The 23960-nt window shown below is 48.3% G+C and overlaps 1 protein-coding gene across 8 annotated transcripts in view; it reads left to right on the forward strand.

The window, feature by feature from the left end:
* EHF (ETS homologous factor) overlaps positions 1-23960 on the forward strand; it is a 44379-nt gene that overhangs the window by 11760 nt on the left and 8659 nt on the right. For 4 of the 8 annotated variants that reach the window (XM_079788683.1, XM_079788680.1, XM_079788685.1 and 1 more), the window contains exons 2-6: positions 10349-10448; positions 14166-14411; positions 17274-17336; positions 19942-20010; positions 20128-20196. In XM_079788683.1, coding sequence (XP_079644809.1) covers positions 10352-10448; positions 14166-14411; positions 17274-17336; positions 19942-20010; positions 20128-20196 — 544 coding nt within the window. In that variant the 5' untranslated portion in view covers positions 10349-10351. Of the gene's footprint in view, positions 1-7222; positions 9934-9965; positions 10182-10295; positions 10449-14165; positions 14412-17273; positions 17337-19941; positions 20011-20127; positions 20197-23960 lie in introns of those variants that run through there. The other 4 variants (XM_079788679.1, XM_079788678.1, XM_079788682.1 and 1 more) reach the window with 4 other exon arrangements.

Consider the following 23960-nt stretch of genomic DNA (forward strand, 5'->3'; position numbering starts at 1 on the left):
ACAGTCATAAAAATCCTCTGCAAATGCTGTGCTCTGAGGCCGGGTTTGTTTGTTCAGGCTTCAGAGACTCATCTTCGTAAGCAGCTGAGCCCTGACGAATTTTCCAGTGAGGTGGTACCGGGCATTGGGACCTGCTTTAGTTCAAGCTGACAGACAACGTGGTGATAGAATCACACAGACAGATTGGAGCGTGAGTTCTCCAGATTGAATGCGTAGTCTCTGACTTTTCAAGGATTTCCTGGCATTTATGGATGTTTCCTTCGAGACTGGTATCTCCTTATTGTGGGAAGTGAGGGAAGGCAAGTAAGTGAATCTATGACCAAAGGTTCTTACCGTGAGAGGGCTTAAGCGTTGGTGAAGGGAGGTTGATAAAAATGTAGGTCCTGATTCCAAGATCATGGGTAGGATCCCAGGAAATTTCAAGTTTAACCCCTCCTCGGGTGAGGAGGATACAGGTGGTCTATTGAAACACCTGTATGGCCTCTTAGCTCAGCAAGAAAATAAGGTCATAAGGGTCATCCTAGACGCCACAGACCCTCTGCCTCTCCAAAGACCTGCAAAAGCCTTTGGTTGTAATAAGAGGTGAGGCCTCTTTTGTTTTTGTTTTGTTTTGCTATACTTTCTTTACTTTAGGATCATTTGGTTTTGGAATTGAGAAAGAGGGGTAGTGGGAAGACAGATGCTGAAGTTCAGGATGGTAGAAAATCTGCTGAATTCTTCACTTCATTGCCAAACAGAGGTCCAGGGTGACCTTGCTGGATGCATGGCTCCCCTGTCAGCTGCTGAAGGAGAGGGACAGCGGGGCCCGTCTGGTGTCCCTGTAGGGGAACAAGGCAACACCAAGGTTGAGTAAGAGAGCAAGAATAGAATCTCTCAGGCCTTCTCTTGTTGGTTGGAGTAAAGGTGTCTCCCAACCCCGACTCCACTAAAAAGTCTCCTTTAAATTTCAATCCAGCCTGAGTGCGAGAGAGAATTCTTCAAGATCCTTGGTGTCCATAGATCTGTAGGGGTCCATGGAAGGTCTTTGGAAAGCCCAGGGCCCAAAAAATACATGCAAAACCAGGTGTGGACGTGCGGTTTTGGTAACAGGGGAGAGCCCTGGCTTCTACTGAGATCTCGAAAGGCTCTGTGACCTTTAGATTCAAAGCTTGCCTTACTCTTCGTAGTTTGTTACCTCTGAATGGGACCGATAAAGGCTCTGGAGGCCATGTACGGGCATCTTGTCTTTCAATCAACGTCAGTGCTTGTCTGCTGTCAGTATCTTCATCTTGTCTGAGTCTGGCACCAAGAATGATAAAGATCAGCATAATATGTATATTTATTTCCAAATGGCGTACAGTCAGTAAAGTGTATCTATAATGGATCAACACTTGGCCTTCCAAATCTGCATCATTGCTCACGAAAACGCTTGAAAGCCCAGGAATAGTACTTCAGATGTTGCCCCTGGGAGCATGAAATGTCTGCTTCAAAACACATCACAGGGTTATGAAATTACCTGTGATGTCATCCCGAGAGGATCAAATGCATTCCCCAAGCTTGATTCACATTTTGATTCACTTGAAAAACATGAGTTTTGCCTGTATTACATTCAGTGAGACTTCGCACGTACGTGAATTTTCTTCCCTCCTGGCTGGGAGTGTAGTTCCTTTGAAACGACAGTCATACTGAAACGGGAAGTCAGGACGCTGTTGCAACATCCGTAAGGCAAAGGCTTGGACTTCACCTGCTGGCAACCGATAAAGGACCGAGAATGGTCTGGATGTCGCTGTCATTGCCACAACAATTATTCAAAATGCCTAATTGCTCTGCTTGCTGGAGGAGTAAAATTACCCAGGTTTGTGGCAGTTGTGGTTGAACAAATGGCAGACCATGGCTTTGATTCCAGTCCCCTGGGGCTGGGCACAGAGAATACAGGCACAAGCTCTGCTTCAAGTCTGCTCTGTGGCTCTTAGCGCCCCCAATCTATCGTAGCCTTGCAGCAGGAGCAGACTTTGCTTTCTGGCCTGAGGTCTCATTCAGGTAAAGCACCGATAATTATGTACCAATTTAATTCCAAAATATAAAAGAAAATGACTTTATAGGGTCTTAGAGAAAGTATTTTGCCAGGCTATGGCAAAAGTAGGTGTACAGTTGTGGGTACATAAAACACAGAGTTTATTTTTGTATTATTATTATGTATTAATTGTTGTATTAGTTTCCATACGAACAACTAAACCTACATTTGCCCTATCCTGTATGTATGTATGTATGTATGTATGTATACATGTATATGTATATGTATGCCTGTATGTGTGTACCTATGTATCTGTGCATAGCTCTGCTTTAATGGCTAAAAGAGTATCATGAATGAAATTGTCCCAGCTTTGGGACCACTAGCATATTCCTACCTAAGCATACTGTGGAAGAGGCAGAATGAAGGCAACTTTCCATTCTTTCATCCTGAAAGGAGCTCTTGGATATATTAGAATGAGAGATGGCCTGAGATTGCTCTGGCAAAAGGGAAAGAGGGTCTCAAACAGGGTCCCGCATGATTGAATGGGCCAGAGAGTTTTATAATCTTGGAGAAGCGTGAGGCCCCAAGTGGCACAGGGAGAATGCATGACTATGTATAGAAGGGTGTGGGGGGGAGGATGAGCTGAGGACAACATTCTTCTCCGGCAAATACCTTCTTCTCAGCATAAAGTGGCTAAATTCTTAGGGCTTGTTGCTAGACAGTCCAAGATTGAATTCTATTCTAGCTCCAATTCTATTCTTGCTAAGCTGTGCAACCTTGGGCAAGTTACCTAACTTCTCTGAGCCTCAGATTGGCCATCTGTGAAATAACTTAATATTAGCCTTATGGAGTTATTGTCTCGACCGAGGTAATGCATTTAAAACTATTAACAAAGAGCTGGCACATTTTAAGTGTCCAGTAAGCCCTAGATACTTTAGTGTAATCTATAATAATAAAAGCATAATATGCTAATTAGAATGGACAGCTGAACGACCTTCTGGACGTCATTCCGGATGTCCTTCCAGACAAAGCCATGGTGGCAGGGGCCGAGGCAGAGGCAGTTAGGGGTGATCAGGCAGGCATGCAGAGTGGTTGGGGTGATCAGGCAGGCAGGCGAGCAGTTGGGGCAGTCAGGCAGGCAGGCAAGCAGTTAGGGGTGATCAGGTAAGCAGGCAGAGTGGTTAGGGGTGATCAGGCAGGCAGGCAAGTGGTTAGGGGCGATCAGGCAGGCAGAGGCGGTTAGGGGTGATCAGACAGGCAGGCAGGTGAGCGGTTAGGAACCAGTGGTCCCAGATTGCAAGAGCGATGTTAAACTGGCAGTCAGACATCCCCCGAGGGGTCCCGGATTGTGAGAGGGTGCAGGCTGGGCTGAGGGACACCCACCCCCCCATGCACGAATTTCGTGCACTGGGCCTTTAGTAATAATGATAATTACCATTATGTTTGCAGCATTCAGTCCTAGGTCTCAGTAACCCCACCATGGAGCAAAAGACATCCCCTCCGGCTGAGCAAGCCCAAGCTGGGCTGTATTTGCCTTTTGGTGGGAGGGTCTCTCTCAGTATTTAAGAAGGAAAGCCAGTTGATCAATCCTTGGCCTTGGTAGGAGTCCTGAGACTCGGCATAGCCTCCTGGATTCTGGGGTACATGGCCCCAGCTCCCTGCCAGAGTCCCAGTGGTGCGCCTTCCTCTTGCTTTCTTGTCTCTATTAGCTCCAATCCCAGACCCTATGCTCTGTAGGAATTGAGCATTCCTCATGCGAAGGGGCCCTGTAGGTGAAAGGAGCCCTCTGGCCACTCTCTGGCAGGGGCTCGCATTTAGACGTGGTACTCTCCTTTGCACCTGTACACCAGCTGTGGTGTGGGAGTGCAGCGCAGAGCGATACCCGGGGTCTGTGGAGGTGTGCCCTCCCACGGCTCCTGGCAGCCTCGGGCATAGTGTGTCTTGTGGGAGGAATGGAGGCAGGAGGAATGGCTTTCAGTCCCCAAGCAGGCACCATGCCCACAGGGGCATAGCACGGCTTCTGTGAGCAATGGCTGAGAGATGCTGCTCATAGCTCAGCCTAATGGTGCATCCACACAGCAGCCCCGAATGGGGGTGGGGAGGCAGGAAATCCAGCTCTAGGCTCCATGGTGCCAGCTAGTATAGATTGTGTAGATGGCCGAAACCGGTTTGGCTCAGTGGATAGAGCGTCGGTCTGCGGACTGAAAGGTCCCAGGTTTGATTCCGGTCAAGGGCATGTACATTGGTTGCGGGCACATCCCCGGTAGGGGGTGTGCAGGAGGCAGCTGGTCCATGTTTCTCTCTCATCGATGTTTCTAGCTCTCTGTCCCTCTCCTTTCCTCTCTGTAAAAAATCAATAAAATATATTTTTTAAAAAAAAAGATTGTGTAGATGGAAGAGGCCTTGCTTGAAATGAACTTGGTCCTCAATTTCTTCCTTGGATATTCAACAAAATAGTGACAACACAACAAATAAAAAGTATTATTATAAGAACCAGCTAACATTTACAAGTGCTTACTATGTATCACTTTTCTATGAATTTTACACGTATCTTCTCATTTCATCTTTCAACAACCCTTTTCCTATCGTCTTCGTTTTGTAAATGAGGAAGCGAAGGCCCAGAGAAGTTGAATTCTTTGTCCAAACTTGCCCCTTCAGCAAATTGGCAAAGCCAGGCAGGATTTGAACTGCGGCTCTCTGACTCCTGAGGCGGGGGGGCACTAACCATTATACCATCCTGCCTCTGAAGAGTCTGCCCTGGCTCCAAGGATGTCTCCAAATCCAACCAACACAGTTTCAGGAGACTCGTGGGGGTGGGGGGGTGGGCAGGCCCTGTGACCATTCCTAACATTGCCTGGCACTTGCCATGGACGAGATGACATGCCGAGGATTTTACATTCTCGTTGGATCTGCGCATCAGCTCCATCCCCTCCTGCTTTTTGTCATAGGGGGAAACTGAGGCTTTAGAGAGGGTAGTACTTCCCTAAGGTCAACAAGGCCAGCTGGCCGGCGGAATAGAGATTTCCACCCTCGCTGGTCACTCTCGCTTTCAATCTGAGGCAGGAGCTCTGACTAGGCCCCGAGAAACACAGCGACGCTGGGCTGCTGTGAAGTTCCTCTCACCTTGAATTTGCCCTTTCAGTGAGCGCCAGTCTCTGTGGCCAGGCTCCCCCTCTCCCATGTGTGCCACGGAAACGCGGGCAAAATGTGAGACTCTTCCACGTTAGGGTCACGCCAAGCGTTGTGGTCCCTGTCCCCCAGGCGTGAGGGTGGTCGAGCTGGGGCCGGAAGGGATCTCACTTGGATGAAGACCTAGAAGAGGTGTGGGCACAGGGAGGTGGGTCGTCTCTATGTGTGGGTGGCACCGAAGCAACTTGGGGCTGTGTGGGAGTTTGTGTTGAACCTGAAACTGCCCATTAACCAAGTGGGGAGCAGAGAGTGGCCTAGCTCTCCCAGCACCACGCAGGCAGGGGCCACCCCACCCCAGCACAGCGCTGCTTCTGCAAAAACGAGTTTCGGATTGGCCAAGCCCTCCTGGTTCATCCTTTGCAGGGGAGTTGCTGCCTAAGAGGTCCTGGCTGGAAGCCTGGTGTGAGTTCTCATCCATACATACTGTAGTCTACTGGGCAGGGCCGTGGCTCCTCCTCTTCCAATAAATTGTACATGTCTGTCTCCAGAAGTGTCAGTCTTAGAAATTTTGCACAGAGGTGACGTCTTGGTCAGTGTGAAAGTTTGGGTGATTAATGGGAGTCTGGAGCCAAATGCTATTCCTCCCATTTTTCTTACATGTGAAAGGGGGATAAGAGAATGTAGATGAAAAACTCCCTGGGTAACCTACTTTGCATTTCAGTCCTTGGGTTTGAAATGCAATTTATAGTGTGTGTATGTGTGTGTGTGTAATTTTTAATAGCCCAAGCAACAATTTATGCTGTATTTCCAGAATGCCACCTGGGGATAGACAAAGTTGGCCTTGCTACCCAGTGCATTTTCTTAAACCTCCACTTAGGACGCCATTACTTGGATGACTTGGTTTGGACCAGGCACTGTACTGGGGCCTTGCTGTCCCCTATCTCATCTCATCCTCCCGCGGGCCTAGGTGGTCGGTAGTAATGCCGTGCCTGTTTCCCAGGAGAGAATAGAGACAGTCGCAAAGGGTAGGGGACAGCCCAAGGTCATCACAGTAGGAAGATCAAAGTCAGAGCTGTCACTGCCATAGGCTCTACTTTTAACCCGGTTGGGGGATGATTTAGCTTTAGGGGACATTTTTGGGGTTGGGGATGCTACTAGATTCTAGAGGCCAGGGATGCAGCTAAACATCCTGCAATGCACAGCATGATCCTGCAACAAAGAACCACCCCAGCCCCAAACATCAGTCCTGCAGAGGTTGAAAAATGCTGCTTTTCACCTACTGCGCATGACTGAGGACTGCCCCCCTCCACCAGAATCCCCCCTTGAGCTAGAGATGAGGAGGGGTGAGTCCTCTCTCTCTGGCTTGCTTTTGACTCAAAGGGTGGAGTCAGCGTTACTTTAGGCTCTGAATTTACTTCTTCAGTCCTGGAAAAAGTAAAGCGTGTTAGAGAAATATCTTGAGAACGGATGTTTAAAGAAAGGAAAGGAAATTGATTTTTGTTGAGGGCACATGTGCTGGTGCTGGGTTAGACTCCTTTAAACCCATTAGACTACTTATCCTTCAAAGCAGTCCTAGGCTTAAGGGACATCCATGTTTTCCCTGACTCCCCCTTTAAACCAGGGAAGAAATAAGTTAACATACTCAATGTCGCCTGGCTCAGGATGGAGCCTGAATTCTAACCCAGGCTTCAAAGATCCCAAGTCTCCACTTCACATCCTTGATGCTTTGCTGTGGTGTTTTTTTTTTTTGTTTTGTTTTTTTTTAATTTTTCTTTTGGTAGGAAACAATAAAAGCTATGCTGAAGGTAAAGTAGGAAGCTTAAAGAAGGGCATTAAAGGATCCCCCTACTTTTAGATGAAAAACATTTGCTTTTCATACCCCATAAAGTAATCACAAGGTACGTTAGAGATTCTGTATTAGTATATAGGAGCGTGGGCGAGTTGGTTATAATAATGCTTTAAAAAAAATAAATTTCAAGGCACATTTATTATCCATGATCTCATTTGATCTCCACAACAGTCCTTGAGGCTGTTGGGGTGCAAATGCCCTCATTTTACACCTGAAGGACTAGGCCCCGGGGTGTGGGGAGTTGGCGGGGGGGGGGGGGGGGGGGGGCGCGAGTAGGGCTTGGTGAAAGGCCTTCAGCTGTGTGAGCCCGGGGCCTTCTGTGCCCACCCCGGGGGCCTTCTGTGCCCACCCCGGGGGCACTGTCCCTGCAGTGACATGCTGGACTAGAGACACTGACCTCCTTTTCTCACAAGCCTGGGTGAGCTCAACTGAACTCTGACTCACTAAGGATTAAGCCACATAAACGCTTTTATGAGTAGTAACCATTTACTGCGCCCTGTAAAAAAGGGGCCCTCACTATGCTGGCTGCTTTCCCCTTTGGAAAGGGGGTGCCAGCAGGGAGCAGTGCTTATGTATGCCAGCCTCTTGGAGGGGGGGTGCGGAGAGGGCAGGTGGTGATGGGGCAGCTGCGACCTTGTAGTCCTCAAGGTTATTCTCTGGGCTGAGGAGTTCTGGATGCCTCCCGAAGGTCATGGCAAGAGATGATGTCTGCCCTGAGGAAGGGGGCTTGTGGGCACCAGATCACCAGGGCGAACTGGTCCACGTTGTCCTGTGACATGCACTGAATTCTTTTCTGCTGCCCGCTAAGTTCTCTCCATGCGTGGCCTCATTGGCGTCCTAGTACTTTGAGGGTGGGATTGTTCCCATTTTGCAGGTGGAGAAAGTGAACATCAGAAAGTTTTTGGCTAAAGAGACTTGGAAGCGGCTCAAGGTCATGCACGGTAACCGGGGGATCCAAAACCAGGGAGCTTAGCCCTTACATCACCCTGCCTCCTGGGGTTTTCTTTTGGGAAGTGGTGACAGATCTGAGCCAACCACGGAGGTAACTCAGAATTGGCCAGGGCAGGTCTTGCTTCCACTGAAAAGGCCACTTAGAAACAGCCCTGCAGGCAAATCCTTGTGAAATAATAGTTTCAGGGAAGTCTTCCCTGCCCATCCCCCCCTCCCCCACCCCAGCCTGGAGGGCCTATTCCTCCCTGCAGATGGGCTGGGCTCTGAGCTTCAGCCCTTTCAGGGTTAAACAGTAACCTTTTTACTGCTTGTGGTTGAGCAAATTTTGGCGAGGAACAAGCCCAGCCTTGAGCAAACAGGAGACCGGCCATGCCCCTTCCCTTCCCCAGCCACCCCTCTGGGGACTGAGAGGTTTTCTTTCGCCTTGAAGTCCCTCACCTGATTCCTTAGCTTTAGGGCGATTGTTCTAAAAGGTTGGCTGGGAAAAGGCCCAGTTATTGTGAAAAAGAGAAAGCTTTCAGTTGGGTTGTTTTTTCCTTCTCTGAGGGTAAGAACCGTAGAGGTTTCTGTAAGGGAACTTAAAAATCAATTTGGTCGCCCTGGCCAGGGTGGCTCAGTTGGTTGAGCGTCATCCTGTGCATGGGAAGGGCTCCGGTTCGATGCCCAGTCAGGGCACATGCCCAGGTTGTGGGTTCAATCCCTGGCCAGGGTGCATGCGGGAGACAATGGATTGATGTTTTTCTCTTTGAATCTTTCCCTCTCCCTTCCTCTCTCTCTAAAAATCAATAACCTATTTTTAAAAAAAGTCAATTTAGTCACTTTCTTTCGTGTTTGTGTCGGAGAACTGAAACGCACGGCTGTTTCTGGTCCCGGTTACCCGGGTTATCCAAAAAGGTTGCGTCTCTCCTCCCAGTGACACCTGCCATGGTGCCATGCCCTATGTCGTGCCAAGTGCTTACGGTGTAGGAACTAATTTAATCTTCAATCAAGGCCCTTGTCCACCTTCTACATAGACTGCATTTAGGCCCAGTTTTTGCCAAACAACCGTGATGATGATAAGAACAGGCTCAGATCTAGTTAGTTAATAATCGTCCTAAAGATTCTGTCTAACCTAATTAACTCTTCATCACTGCTCTGTCCCCAGTACCTAAGACGGTGCCCAGCCTATTATAGGGCTGGTACATTTTTGTTGAATAAATGAATACATGAGTGATTTTGTATTCCTTTTTCAGGCCCCTCCCCTCCCCTCTCAGGCCCTCCACAGAAACAAAGGAGCAGTGGCTGAGTCAGAGCAAGGGGTTTTGAGGGCTGGAACCACTCTGGGTGGGCACTTTGATCCTGGAGGACACTTGAGGATGCAAGCTTCCCCGCCCCCCTGCCCGACCCCAAACAGGCAGAAAATTTTCCATGATCTGCTGCTATGAAGCTGGCTTCCTCTCCCTACCCCAACATTTAGGAAGTGCGGGTTACCTTCCAGATCCCGGTGATGGTCAAGCACCTCTGGAACCTGGCTGATCTCTTTTTGAATGACCGAGCGTTCATTCATATGGGGCTGAGGTCTGAAGGTGGAGGGTGCCTGGCTTGGGGTGAGAACATGATAGATGCCGGAGAAGTGAAGAAGTATTTTCCAAGTGTAAAATTTTTACATTGTTTAAAAAATTCAAGCAAGCCCATGGAAGAAATGCTCTTCTCCTGGGCCCTGTACTGAGAAAATGAGCCCTCAGACTGGATAAGTCACCTTTCGGTCACTTTTGGAGCTTCTGATAGTCTAAGAGGAGAGAGAAAGCTGGTCAGAACTCGTACCAGGGAGGAAAGGGAGGGGCAGTATCTTGTCAGGGAAACCAAGGATTCCTGATATTATCATGCAGCCAGATACTGGAGGAGCTCTAGATGAAATAGGACAGATCCCTCTGACCCCTGCCCACACATGGCAGATAACTGTGCTGAGGATACTTGCTGGGTGCCGGGTGAGTGCCTCGTTGGTGGGCTAGGACTCCCACACAGGTGCCAGGTATGTGCCTCTACCAACTTGGATTTTCATTGTTTGCAATTCCACTTTAAACAAAATCTCTTTGGCATTTTCACTATTGTAAAAAAAAAAAAAAAAGGGCTTGGCTTCTGGCCAGACTCGCCCTGTGAGTAGGTATTGCATTTTCCCTTCGCTTCATTCCTGATCGGAGATTATTCATTTATGAATAGGTGGCTGTAAAAACTTGCCTCCTGCATATGAAAACTGAACCTGGAAATTTTGAATTGCCAGTGAGTTTTGCTTTTGCTGAAAGGGCCGTAGAAATAGGCTTTGGAGGCAATGGTGGGAAGGGCAAATTCTTTTTTCCTTTCTTCTTAAATTAACTCTCTGACCTGTACTCTCAGATGACGTTTGTCCAAGAGGCACTGACTGAACAGGCTGTTTGATCGCCTTACAGATCATGATTCTGGAAGGAAGTGGTGTAATGAATCTCAACCCCAGCAACAACCTCCTCCACCAGCAGCCCGCCTGGACAGACAGCTACCCCATGTGCAATGGTAAGGCCCTCTCCACCCCACCGTGGGTGTCGCGCCCCGGGGTGGGGGGTGGTTTGCTTTGCTTTCTTTAGGCTTCGTTTTCCAACTTAAGGTATGAGAAACGCAGCGGCAGATGTGAGGAGCCGCGGGGATGGGGAAAACTCTTCATGCTGGAGTTCTCGCTAGGCCCCCGGTGCTACAGGCTGAAGCCCACTTGATACCTTTCATGGTTTCCTCCCAAGATTCAAGGTTCCGGGTGGGCAGCCTGGCAGACAGGGCTGTAGAGGAGATGCCCAAAGGGAAGGCCACCTGTTGAAACTTTTAACAGTATTTGGCTTAGGATATCAAGATAGGACAGGAGAGAAAGGTGTGTGTGTGTGTGTGTGTGTGTGTGTGTGTGTGTGTGTGTGTGTGTGTTGCACGGAAGCAGGAGGAGAGGGTTATAGCAGTGTCATCTTTTTATTTCATGCTCCAGTGACCTACCTTTGTCAGGGGAGAAGAGACTTGTCAGGAGACCATGAGCCCCTCTTTGGTGCTTTAATCTAGAACCTATTGATTAGAAGAGGGAGGGGTTGGTGGTAGGGCTTAGACATGGTTTGATGACCAAGCCCGTGGCTTACTGTAGAAACGAAACTGAATCAAGTGGTTGCTGAATCAGGGCCCCACACCCCGTGCGAAGGCATTCGGTTTGGGCAGACTGCTGTGTGGCGAACTGCGGGGCTTTAAGGAGCTCGGAGTCTTCTCCTACCCCCGCACCCGCTGCTGATCTCCACTCCAGAGACTGCTGCTCCGACTCCGCTAAAAAATGGAAAAGGCCTGTTGTGAGCAGAGTCTGAGGAGGAGTGGGAGGATAATGGACGGATTATGCTCTCCAATTGCAGCCGGTCCATGTGCAGCTCCGCCTCTTAATGTGGAACCCCGGCCAAACATGGTTGAAAGCGTGCACAGGTGACCTTCCCTTGCCTGGTCACCTGGCCCACCAAACTGCTGCCTTTTCTGGGCAGTGACATTGTCTGTTGCTGTGGGGCCTCCAAGGAGGACTCCAAATAGAGCAGGAAGGTTCTTCAGACTGGACCCTCCATGAAGGCAGCACGTTCCCTGTTTGCTTAGTTGAAAGCCGGGGCCATTTGTTCAGCAGGGAGTAGCATGTAGGTGCTGCTTTTACTTCTTAATTTCCAGAGGCCTCCCAGAAGGCCTAGCTCCTGGTCATGATTGATGGGATGGGGGAAGTCCTTTGAACGACCGACAAGAGCTGAACTCTTAGGAATCTAAAATCTCAGGAATCTGATGGGTCCACTGGCCGATGGGGAAAATGTCCCAGTCGGCTTCATATAAAAGTCTCTGGCTCTTTCAAGTTCTGATAAGATGCACTGTCAGGAACTATCCTTTCATCAGGGTCATGTGCAGTTGAGAGGAGAAATTCCTGCAGGCCAGTTGTTGGGTTATTGAGAGGGATTGCCCTTGTTTGCACTCTTAGAGCCGCACTGTCATCACAACACAATTATTTAGAAAAAGAGAACCAAGGTTCATGGAACCACACAAAAATAACCCATCCTTAAACAGCTGTCTTGTGAGACCTCCAAAATGGAGAGGAAATGGAAACATCCAGTCTAAGCTCTGTGTGTTTATATATTTGGAAATCTTTCTATGTAATTTAACTTTTGGACTAGATTTCCCCCAATCCTTGTCCCCATTCCTCTCTCCCACTGGTTTTTGCCTCAGGGCCCACGCTGAGGGTGTAGGGCTGCTTTTGTCTGGCCGTGAGGTGTGAGGAGTAAAGTACACACTCTGAGTAGCTGCTATTACCCCAGCAGCCACCTTCATGCCTAAATCATCTCGACCTCCTGGTCTTAGTGCTCCTGAAATCTGGAAGCGGGGGATGGGTTCTGAAGGCGTGAGCAAAAGTGGGGTTGGGTTGGAAACATTCCCCCTTCGGCCTCTCCTTGGGAGGTGTTGAGAGCTAGGCCATGGGCATTATGGGAATCCAATCTTTAGGGGTTCTTCAGCTTCTTGCAACTCAAACTGTATCTACAGATGATCACCATTACCATCATCATCATCAAGTGGAAACTTGTTAGGAATGCAGAAGCTCAGGATTCTGTGGAATCAGAATCTGCATTTGAACTACATTCCCTGGTGATTCATATTTACATCAGGGGCTGAGAAGTACTGATGTATCATGACCTTGAAGCCAAAGTTAGGGACAGTTTCCTTGTGCCACGCATTCCACCCTTGAGTTTGTGGGGATATCTATGTGTCATGTTCAGCTAGATTTCCCCTGCTTCAGCTTAGTGGGCTGCAATAGTACATTCCCCTAGCCCCTGCCCCTCACCTTTCCAGAAGAGAGCTATTCCCCCTAGATCTCTGTTTACAAAGAGACCATAAGACCTCTCAGCCCTGTTACATGCCCCAAGACTGGCTCTCTCTTCTCCATCCCCCAGGACTTTGGGCTGACGATGTTCTCTTAAGAGAGCATGAGATGGTAGCCATACATAGATGGTTAGCCTATACTAAACGTAGCAATTTTATTGGCTTGAATGAAATTTTCTTCACTGGTATTTGAATTAATCATCTTGTGAATGCACCTCACAACTCTTTCAGGTTCCCACATTATTTCTTTTCAGCAACAAATTCCACTAAAGCAGTCTATAGAGAGCACCTAAGATAGCAAGACCTCTAAGGTAGTTTTCATTGGAGGTACAAAGATGCATGAGACAGGGCCCATGACCTTGAGCATACAATTTACAGAGGAGAATAAGACAGTACTTAGATACTCCTAAAGGAAAGCAGAACATGACAAATGTCATTATGAGAAATACCCAACTGGAGATTCCGAGGACAGCAGCCCTCACAGTAAATGGGAATCTGTGATGACTTCCCTCGTGGGGTGGTCAGAGTTTGAAAGCTGTGTAGGAATTTAACAGGGAGTGATTGGTAGAATAGAAACTGGCCTGAAAGAACAACATAGAAAAAAGGCCAAAGGCTTAGGTCACTTGAAGAATCAATAGCTAGTGAAGAGCCTCAATGCGTGGCTTGGCAGTTTTGTACCTAATTTCAGTGGATGATGGGAAGCAACCTAAGTTAAGGTAACTGAGTAAGGAAATGACCTCGTAGTAGCTATAGTAACCAGTGTGGGGCAGGGGTGGATCAACACCGTTAGCGGATGAGGAACCTGGACCACTTTGGGGAGAAGCAAAGGCATCATAGAGAAAAGAACCTTACTCCCAGGCCTCACTTTTTCTGACAATGGTCTGAATTTGAGATGTGGATGTGTATATGTGTGTGTAAGAGAGAGAAGAAGATGGGAAGGAGACAGGGGGAAGAAGAGAGAAAGCGAACTATGTAGGGGTGAACAATAGCTGATAAGTTGCTGAAACTAGCAATGCTTTCTCTTTCATGGAACTTTGGGGGAAGGTGGGGAATAAACTCAAGATCTCAGAGTATTTCAGGTCTCATGTCCTCATCCAGCTCCCAGGGGTAAGTATTTGATACTGAAGAGGGCATCAAGATGCACAGAGGCTAAATGAATGGCCCCCATCACAACTAGGGAAAGAACCACACTTCCAAGAGCCTCCTCTCCAGAGCTTGTCTCATGCTCCAGCCCCCTCTGGTGCACAGGGACTGTGGTTGTGATCCGCATGACTTCTGGCAGCCAGTGATGCACCCCCCCCCCACCCCCGTCTGGGATTATGCCCAGGAACAACCACGGATCACTCAGAACCACTCCCTGTTTTGCAGTTTCCAGCGGGTTTTTTGGAGGCCAGTGGCATGAAATCCATCCGCAGTATTGGACCAAGTACCAGGTGTGGGAATGGCTCCAGCACCTGCTGGACACCAACCAGCTAGACGCCAGCTGCATCCCTTTCCAGGAGTTCGACATCAACGGCGAGCACCTGTGCAACATGAGTTTGCAGGAGTTCATCCGGGCGGCGGGGACGGCGGGGCAGCTCCTTTACAGCAACTTGCAGCATCTCAAGTGGAACGGTGATTATCTCTCTTTCCATCTCGCTAGGAGCCAGCTGAGAAGAGCAAAGTCCCTGCAACCAGCAGGGATCCTAGTCAGGGGCATCCAAGGATGGTCTCACCTCCAAATTACTGTTTCCAAGACAGGGAAGTAGAAGGGAGGCGAGAGAACAAGCACAAAGCCGAGGCTGCGAGTAGGTCGAGTCCCATACAAGCCCAGGGTAATTTAACTCTCTCCTTATGGCTGGTGATCCAAGAGATGTGCTAGCAGGGTATGCACAGAATACTCGCCCCTCTCAGAAAACCTTTTCTTCCTTGCCTTGCAAACAGGGTTTGATAGTTTAATTCCCAATTACTTGCTTGCTAAGATCATCATGGCTATTTTTTTTTTTGAAACTTCCAGACCTAGGTTCTTAAGATGGAACCTAAAATGGTAAGAAAATAGGCAAAATTAGATCTATGTTTGTGTTTTGGGAGGTAAGGGGAAGAAGACTTAGAATATTTCAGCAGATTCTTAAAAGTTCTGTTAAGTAACAACAACAAAAAAGGGAGTTAGAGCTAATGGTCTGGACACATGTAGGAAGTTTCTGCAGTGATTTCTGGAGTTGGTGCTGCCCTTAGAGCCAAATGTCTTTCTTAAAATATCTATAATAATAAAAGCTATAATAATAATATGCTAATTAGGCTGGACAGCCGGACGTCCTTCAGGACGAAGCTGCCATGGTGGGGGCTGAGGCAGAGGCAGTTAGGGGTGATCAGGCAGGTAGGCAAGCAGTTAGGGGTGATCAAGCAGGTAGGCAGAGGGGTTAGGGGCAATCAGGCAGGCAGGAGAGCAGTTAGGGGTGATCAGGCAGGAAGGCAGGCAAGAGAGCAGGAGCCAGCGGTCCCAGATTGTGAGAGGGATGTCTGACTGCTGGTTTAGGCTGAGGGGTCCCGGATTGTGAGAGGGTGCAGGCCAGACTGAACGACTCTGCCCCCTGTGCACAAATTTCATGTACCAGGCCTCTAATATATATATATATATATATATATATATATATATATATATATATATATATATATATATTTCAGAGAGGAGGAAGGGAGAAGGAGAGAGAGATAGAAACATCAATGATGAGAGTCATTGATCTGCTGCCTCCTGCCTGCCCTGCACTGGGGTTTGAGCCTGCAACCTGGGCATGTGCCCTGACTGGGAATCAAACTGTGACCTCCTGGTTCACAAGTTGATGCTCAACCACTGAGCCACTCAGGCCAGGCCAAATGTCTCTCTTTCAAGGTCTCACCTAGCATCCTGCCAGCCACCATTTAAACACTGTGCTCCGTGATAGCTTATACACACATGCAGACGACTTGTCTTGCAGAATGTCTTTGACACTGGCATAAAGTTGCCCTGATAATGGCTATAAAAAAAAAACAAAAAAAAAAAAAACAAAACACGAGCTCCTCTGAGAACAACAGCTATTTTGGAAAGCAGTGATGTATAACCAGAGTGAGCTGGCCTGTCCACATCAGAATGATCACGTCTGTCTTAGCAGAACCTGTATGTAGGCAGGTAGCTGGGGCTTTGGAAAGCATGAGACCCAGGGCTATGTGCCATATTCGGTCCCTGACAGCTGCCATCAACGCTGAGCAGGTCCCAGTCTGGGCACAGAGCTGGCTTTGGTGCTGGCCATTTTGGATGACCTCATTCAGCTCCTGGGCACTTCCTTCTCCCCTCCCCCCCACCTCACAGACATGGTTGCACATTTTTCTTTTACTAGAACCAAACCAAACAAGGCTCTATAAATAACCCCCAAGAATCTTCAGAAAGAGCAGACTTACACTTGAGGAATTAAAAATATTTACCTCCCCACCTCCAATTAAATCCAGTCCTTTAAAGCTTTGCCCTGATTGAAGCCCAAGGCGGGGAGTCCTGGGAGGTGATGTGGCTGTCTTTGACCTTCCATCTCTGACCTTCCATGACTTGTTTGGTCCCATTGGGTGCTGCTGATGCTCTGGAAGTGGCTAATGACCAGATTTCTCACCTTTGATTGTTGTGTGCCTTTTGGTAGACATTCCATTAACTTGCCTTTATTAAGTGTTTATGTATCCTAGGCACGCTACGTGAGTTGATTCACTTAATGACTTTCTGAGAAAAATAAATATTGTACCCATTTTACAGATGGGACAACTGAAGGTCAGAGAGGTTAAAGCATGACCCCTGCTCCTGAGATATTTATAATCTGGCTAGGGAGGAAAATCGCATGACCTTTATTCATCTGTATATACATGCTTTTTTATTAATGACACATCCAGAGAGGAGTTGCAAGGCATGAAGAAGGGAAGAATCACTGCATTTACCCAGACATATCTCATAGTTTGGGTCTAATAAGAATAGATTTGGTTACCTTTACCATCAAAGAAGAATAAAGCCAGTTAAATTAAACTGGTTTTCCTTGTATTTGCGTTTTCATGTCGTGTCATATCTTAGTATGGGAAAGCACCGTAGATACCATCTAGTAATGACTTTATCTAGTTTAATCCCCTAAATTTACAGATGAGGAAACCAAGACCCAGGAAGGCGAAGTGCCTTGCAGTTATTAGTGGAACACTGGTCTTCTGACTTCTGAAGTTCTATTTCCACCAGACTGGATGCCTTCCCTATACAAGGCCAAATAATTCCATCCGACGTGGGTGCCCGAGCTACTGACTCTTCTGTGCCAGGAAGTTCAGGCTTGAGTTTGTAGATCCAGAGAGGGAAGCCCCCTCCCATAAGCAAACAGAGGCGATCAGGCGAGCAGGCAGTGGGATTGGCAGAAGCTCTTCCAAGAAGTCAGCTCCGTCCTTGTTTAAGTTTTGGCTCCATGTGGGCCTGCTCTGACTTTCCCAATTTGCCCTTCACAGGCCAGTGCAGCAGTGACCTGTTCCAGTCCACGCACAATGTCATTGTCAAGACTGAACAGACGGGTGAGTAGTAGCAGAGAGAGCCAACTTGGTAGGCAAATCCCTGGCGGGGACAATGGGGAGTGAGCGCGAGGGAGTGTGGGAGCAGGAAGGAGCCAGTTTTTTGGCAGGAAACCCAGGGACGCCTCTTCCCTGGCTGTCTCCAACGGGCCACCCTCGGTGAGCCTCATCCCCTGGGCTTGGGACCAGTGACTGCCAACTCTTTCTGATTTCTAGACTGATGGTGAGACCAATTCCGCCCACACTTCTCTGCGTCCCACTACTGGTCAGGGCATCATCCAGGCTCCGCTCCAGGAGCTGGAAAAATTGCAGAGTCTACATGGGCCTCCTTCTCACCAAAGAGTCAGGGGACTTGACCAAGTTGGGAGAAGCTAAGGGGAGAGAAGAGGAAGGGTTTATGTCTCTCCCTCTCCCCCCGCCTCCCTTGGTAGGAGTGTTACACAAAAAGGACGAAGATGCAGACTTGCTGTTGTACTTACTGTGGTTTCTTGGGCTCTCAGAGGTTCCGTAGGAATGTCAAAGGCAGCTATGGAACCCAACTTCTGCTTTATGTGCACTTTTAGATGAAAGATTACTCTGGGTTCTGAATGGGGTCTACAGTCCCGCGGTATCTATATTCATTTTTGTTCTCCTTCCCCCATCCCAGTCTCTCACCTGGGGACTTTCGGTCACCCTTGGAGACTTGCAGGGGGCAATAACTGCCTCAAGAAGTTGTGCCCAGTGGCCTTGCACCAATCAGAGTTCCTTGCACATTGACCTTTGGCCTATGGCCTCTTGGTCTAAGGAGAGCTATGCAAGTCCCCGGAAGTCCATTGGCCATGATGAGACTGTGCAGCTGCCACTGCTCCAGGGTCGCTCCCCAGGTCCTCATCGGTGAGGCTGCAAGCCTTGAGAGCCCACAGGCCTGCCTGAGGGTTGCGTGCCAGTCATTAAGGGCAGAATTGCACCTCGGGGTGATTTGTGAGCCACCCAGAGCCCAAATTGGCCCCATGCAGTTATTTGCTCTTTTATAAGGGGGCTAGTCTACTATTATTAAAGAAAAAAATAATAGCTGCTAAGTATGTTAATTAGCTTTTCCTAGCCCTGCCTTCCCCCACAGACCAGGGGTTGGGTTACCTGGATGGCCTGTGCTTTATGGGTCTGCCTGTCATAGAGGCAGACACAGGGGTTAGCAGAGAGATGGTGTGCCCCACCCTCACAGTGACCGGGCAGATAGCCCCACCGTAGTCAGGATGGCATGCAGAGGTCCCAAGTAACTTGATAATTCCTCCTTGACCATCCAGACATTCTTGTGTTGCCAGTTCAGAAAAGCTAAGCCAAAGGGTGGAGGAGAAGGTCCGCCCAGGGAGGAGGGGAGAAGAGGCTCACAGAGGGGCCAACACCTCCAAACCTTTTGGTTCAGTTTGTTTTCAGAGACAACAACAGGTGTACGAGGTGACCCAACAAGGAGAGAGGGTGTAACCCCAAGAGATTGGGCTTGGAGTGCCCAAACACGTAGCTATTAGTTAAAATACCAGCTAAATCCCTGTGTCGTAAACAAGAGGACTTAGCCAGTGACTCAGGTTTTATACCTTTTATGTTGTAAAAACAAAATGAAACTCGGCCAGTGACTTACCACCCGGCCCAGAAATTCAGAAGCTGGGCAGGAGGGGAGCCGAGGGCAGCCTTGATCTGTGAAGAGAAGAAAGCAGGAAGTTCCTGGTGGGGACGAGGTGAGAACTCCTTGCCAGATCTTGCAGCTCTTGGCCAGCCAGGAAAGAAAATGCTTCTGTTGGAGACTATCCCAGATGTGGGGGTTGCGTAGGAGTTGGGCTTCATTTGGGGTAGGTAGAGGGGAGTTTCCTTTGAATCTGAAATCTGAAGAGTCAATCAGAGTGAGACATGCTTGCTGAGAGAGAGAGAGAGAGAGAGAGAGAGAGAGAGAGAGAGAGATGCTTTTGCAAGATGAGGCAATGGGGCCCTAATCTTAAAAGTTGTTGGATTTGTGTTTTGAGAATTTTACGTTGTCCCTTAAGCTAATTGGAGAAATCCTAGAGGGAGGGGGCTGTCGCCCAACTTGAGGAGAGATTTCTCTGGATTGCAGCAATGAAGACACTATGATGAAACTGACTAGACTTTTTTTTTCTGACAGAAACATCATTAATTCCCCCAGGAACATATTACTGGGAAAAGTTGTTCATTAATCATGAACGTATTTGTCTCTAACAATGGCTTTTCCTCGTGTAAAAATATTCTGGTCCCTGTGTAGTAGAATGCAAGACAAGGCCAGGCTCCTGAACCCACCCCCTGCCGTGTACAGTCTGAGAAAATTCCCAGGAAACCCAAGCATTGGTCTAGGTCAGAATTTCACTGTTGCAACTTCCCCCACAATGCAACAGGTGCAGAACACACGGATAGAGCTATAGCGAAGTCCATTTCCCCAGGACACTGGAAGAAACAGGGAGTAACATTATTAAAAAGTAACAGGTGGCTGAAGTAGAATTGTCTCCCTACTCTCTGGAGACCACCTCCTAGCTCCTCTGCCTCCCTGATGAGCCCTGAGTTAGAAAAGGGAAGCTCTTCCCCAGGGATGATGATGCTGACCGTTCCCATTTTCTGTCCTTTGTAGACCCTTCCATCATGAACACCTGGAAAGAAGAAAACTATTTATATGACACCAACTATGGTAGCACAGTAGGTAACTAACACCCCAGCACTGAATGCCCTTTTACATTCTGATTTTGCTATCCTAATAGTCAAAAAGTTCTGTTGTCAGAGGGGGCTCTCAATGTCCTTTATCTTTTCATGGCTACAGATTTGTTGGACAGCAAAACATTCTGCCGAGCCCAGATCTCCATGACAACCACCAGTCACCTTCCTGTAGGTAAGTTGTCCTGACATCACAGGCTGTGTGCCTCATGCGGTCGCTTACTGAGTGTTAATGAGAATTACCAACATCCTATGTTTCCACTTTGCTGGAGTCTTTCTCATTAAAAGGCGAGGAAAGGGACAGAGTTACTATTCATAAAAGATCTGCTTTTGAGCCAATGTTTGTCCATTGAATATGCCCAGACACGGGTGCCTCTAGGAAAAGTGTTTGTCTCCTGTGAAACCACGTCACTCTTCTTGTGTGACAAAAACTCTCTTTTCAACAGAAACTGGCTCTTGGGAAACTAGCTGATAAAATTATTCATACTTGAGTATGCTTATGGGGGAAGAAGGCTATATTTGATTTTGGACAAACTATTTGGCTTTAGAGAAAGAATGTCTAATGGAGGTCCGTGAACCTGTGGCAATGGTCTTTGGGTAGAGGGGTAGCAATTGGAAATTTCCAGAACCCCAGAAATCACACTATTTTCTCAGTTCTTGAAGTCTGGTTCATCAGGACTCTCCAGCCACTTTTTGAATTCTGTTCACATTAGTTGTATTTGGTTAAGATTAGATGCACCTGTTGGCTATCCATGATGCAATCAAGGTTACACTGAATGAGAGGGTTGGTCTGCTCAAAGTCTGAGAGAGGGGCTTTCAGATTATACTCCCCCCTCCATTTACAAATAGCTACCTTGGCATGTACCAGGGTAGGAATGCGTGCATTAGGGAGATGAATAGAGGGTTTCATGTTGACCCTCAATCTGGGTGCGCACTTGTGGATCTGTCTGGGTCTGTGAAATGGAGCTTAGACTTGTCACAAGTGAATCACTCTTTTCTTGGAATTGAATTTGGGACAACTTCAGACCTTGGGTTTAAATGAGTGTTTGGGGAAGAAAGCACAGAATCAAACAACAACCCTCCTCCCTTTTTTTTTTGAGAACTGAAATAATGAAAGCTTTTGGTTTGAGGTTTTGTACGGGTCAAGCCCCTTGAATGAGACAGGGAGCCAGTGTAAATGCTTCTGGAATTGAGGTTAAGAACCGTGGCCAATTCATTTCTCTACTCTCCCCTTCCCCCAGCGACCCATCCTATGTGTCACTCTACCTATCTGTGGAAATTAAGAAACAGATCCAACACTGGGTTTGCCCTTCTGGGGGAACTGAGCCAATGGAGGTAACATTTCTGTAGCAATTGCGGTCACCCCGTCCAGAGCAAGGTTTCAGGGCCGAGGAAACCACCCGCCTGCTCCCCCTCTGACTTCCTCTCACACTTCCTAAGGTGTCGCCTCCCACGTCCTTCCGGTTGGGTCTTTGGCTTATGGCAAAAGATTCCAACTAGAAGCAAGGTGGAACCAACCACTTCCTGAGCCTCGGGGGTTGTTGGGTCTTGAGGCGCCTAGGAAACCTAAAAGCCATAATCACAGCCCTGCTGCCCTCCCCGCCAGGCCTCTCTTCCGTGTCCTGACTTCTGAACCTCAGAGTCTGTGGGGCCTCAGAGGCCAGTTCCTGCTTTCAGATTGACAGTGGCAGAAAACTCACAGTCTCCTATTTTTGAAAAGGCCTTCTTTAAACGGGCTTTACAAATCTGCTCCCCATGATCTCTCCTGATCCTTGATCCCCCTGCCCCTCATTCCTACCCCACGAGGGGAGAGTGTAACACAGGCTGGAAAATGAGTTAATCAACTCAGGTCTTCCACCAGAATTATTCTTTAAAGAACCCACTGAGTGGCAGGGGTTGCCAGATTCTTTGGCATAACAGCCCTCCAGTAGGACATTTGATGATCAGTTCCTTTCAGTATAGTTTAGAGTCTCTTGGATGGGCCCAGAGCCCCTCCCGCAGCAAAAAAAGAAAAAAGATTAAAAAAAAAGACCTTTGTCGTTTGTCTGAGTCTTTACCTTTCATGCTCCCATTAGACTGAATGCAGTTAAGTACCTTTCTATGCTTTAATGCAAGTTACCAGCGGAGCGAAGGCGAGGCCCGGGTAAACTGATGCCCTCGGTGATAAAGGCGGGCGGGGCAGCGGGCTCTGTTTTGATTTCCCTGCCATCTGCCCATTTCATAAAATGGCTGCCGCCAGTGTTCCTGATCTGCCCGATAGTCCTCGAGCCAATCACGCCAGCTCGGGCCTGATGTGTTTATTCACCGACTTGCTGAGCCCAAAGCTAGGGTGGCACGGTCTATTCTAACACTGAAATTTGTATATCCCGTAAAGAAATGGCTCACAGCTGAATCATATGCAAATGCTTCTAATCTTCGCTTCTTGCGAAGCAGCTTAGCTGAAGTCACCGGCTGGCTCTTGCATCAGACACCCGGGCCTTCGTGCTGCCTCTGCCCTGGCCGGACCTTGGCCTGAGAGGCCTGGGCGCCCAGCGAGAGAAAGCCAAGCTGGACCACTTCCCCGGAGCGAGTCCTCCTTTTATAAGCATGAATCACCTAACCACATGGCTGCCTTCAAAGGTTTTGACTTTTATTGGGGGGGTGAGGGCAATATGGAGGGGGAGAGGCCATCATATTAAAGGGAGGTTTCAGATCAAAAGATTTGAGTGTGAAGGCAGCTCAGGGGTTCCACAGCTTGCCCTCACACGCGGGACAAGGAGGCTGGAGGAATCAGGGTTTCCTTTAGCTTTTGGCTGCATCATCCTCTGTATGATGATGGAAACATTTGTATTTGGGGAATCATTTTTATTTGGTCTTTCCCAAACTGGACGGAGGTCTAGCTTAGGTAAATGGCTGACCTCTCAGGGAGAAAATTCCCTCACGGTCTCTCTGGTCTGGGGTTTTTAAATCTGGAGTCCATAGCCTTGGAAGTGAGCCACAAGCCCCTGAGATTGTTTATAGATTTTCACAAGTGTACAATATGTGCAGTTTTCTGGGGAGAAGGGTTTAAGATTTCCATCTTATTCACCAAGTCACCTTAACCCCAAAGTAATTGATTCAACACCAGCGTGGAACCCATACGCAATGATTGGGGCCAATAAACTGGGAGACATTGGTTTTTTTTCTGAATTCAACCCTGGCTTTGAAATAAAGGCCCTGCCATTTGAAGACGAGCTTTGCTTGTGGCCTGCTGGGTAAATGCCACTCTTTGTCTGAAGAACAACGTGGCCCTGTCAGGGTGATGTATCACTTGGAAACCGGGGTGAGCGCCAGACCTGTTGCAATATTGTCACATCCTGATGGGATGTTGCAACCTCACCCTGAAACCTACAGGGAGGGAGAGTGAAGTCTCCTTGCATTTCCTGTGAATTTGTCCTTCTGGATTTCAGAGAAACCCAAAACAGGTGCGGGTCTCTGGCTGACAAAGCCAGGGGAGGAATTCTTAACCAGAACAAGAGGTTCCTTATCTAACCAGATCTTATTAAATCCCTCTCCCCCAACTTGCCATTGCTCTCAGGGGAACTGCTGGGAGCCCTGAGACTGGGCAGGCTGGGTGATCAGAGAGGCGAGCGTGTCCGTGCGCACTGGGAAATACGGAATCTTTAACTTGGAATTACTTTTCCCCACTAACTAGAGCATAACTAGAGAACTGGCCCTGATTCTCGGCAGGGGAGACTTGCGTCAAATCTGTTATGTGCCAGCAGCTTAAGAAATGGCAGAGACTAGTGGTTATAGTAAAGGATCAAACCAACCAGGTTAGCATCTTGGCTCCCCTCTCAGGCTGTGTGACTTTAGACAAGTCATTTGACCTCTCTGTGTCTCAGCTCCTCCAACGCTGTAAACGTTGGGTCTTAACAGTACCTACCTCATAGGGTTATTGTGTGAATGAAATAAAGTGAG

Source organism: Cnephaeus nilssonii (genome assembly GCF_951640355.1).
Source record: "Cnephaeus nilssonii genome assembly, chromosome: 13".
Taxonomy (NCBI): domain Eukaryota; kingdom Metazoa; phylum Chordata; class Mammalia; order Chiroptera; family Vespertilionidae; genus Cnephaeus; species Cnephaeus nilssonii.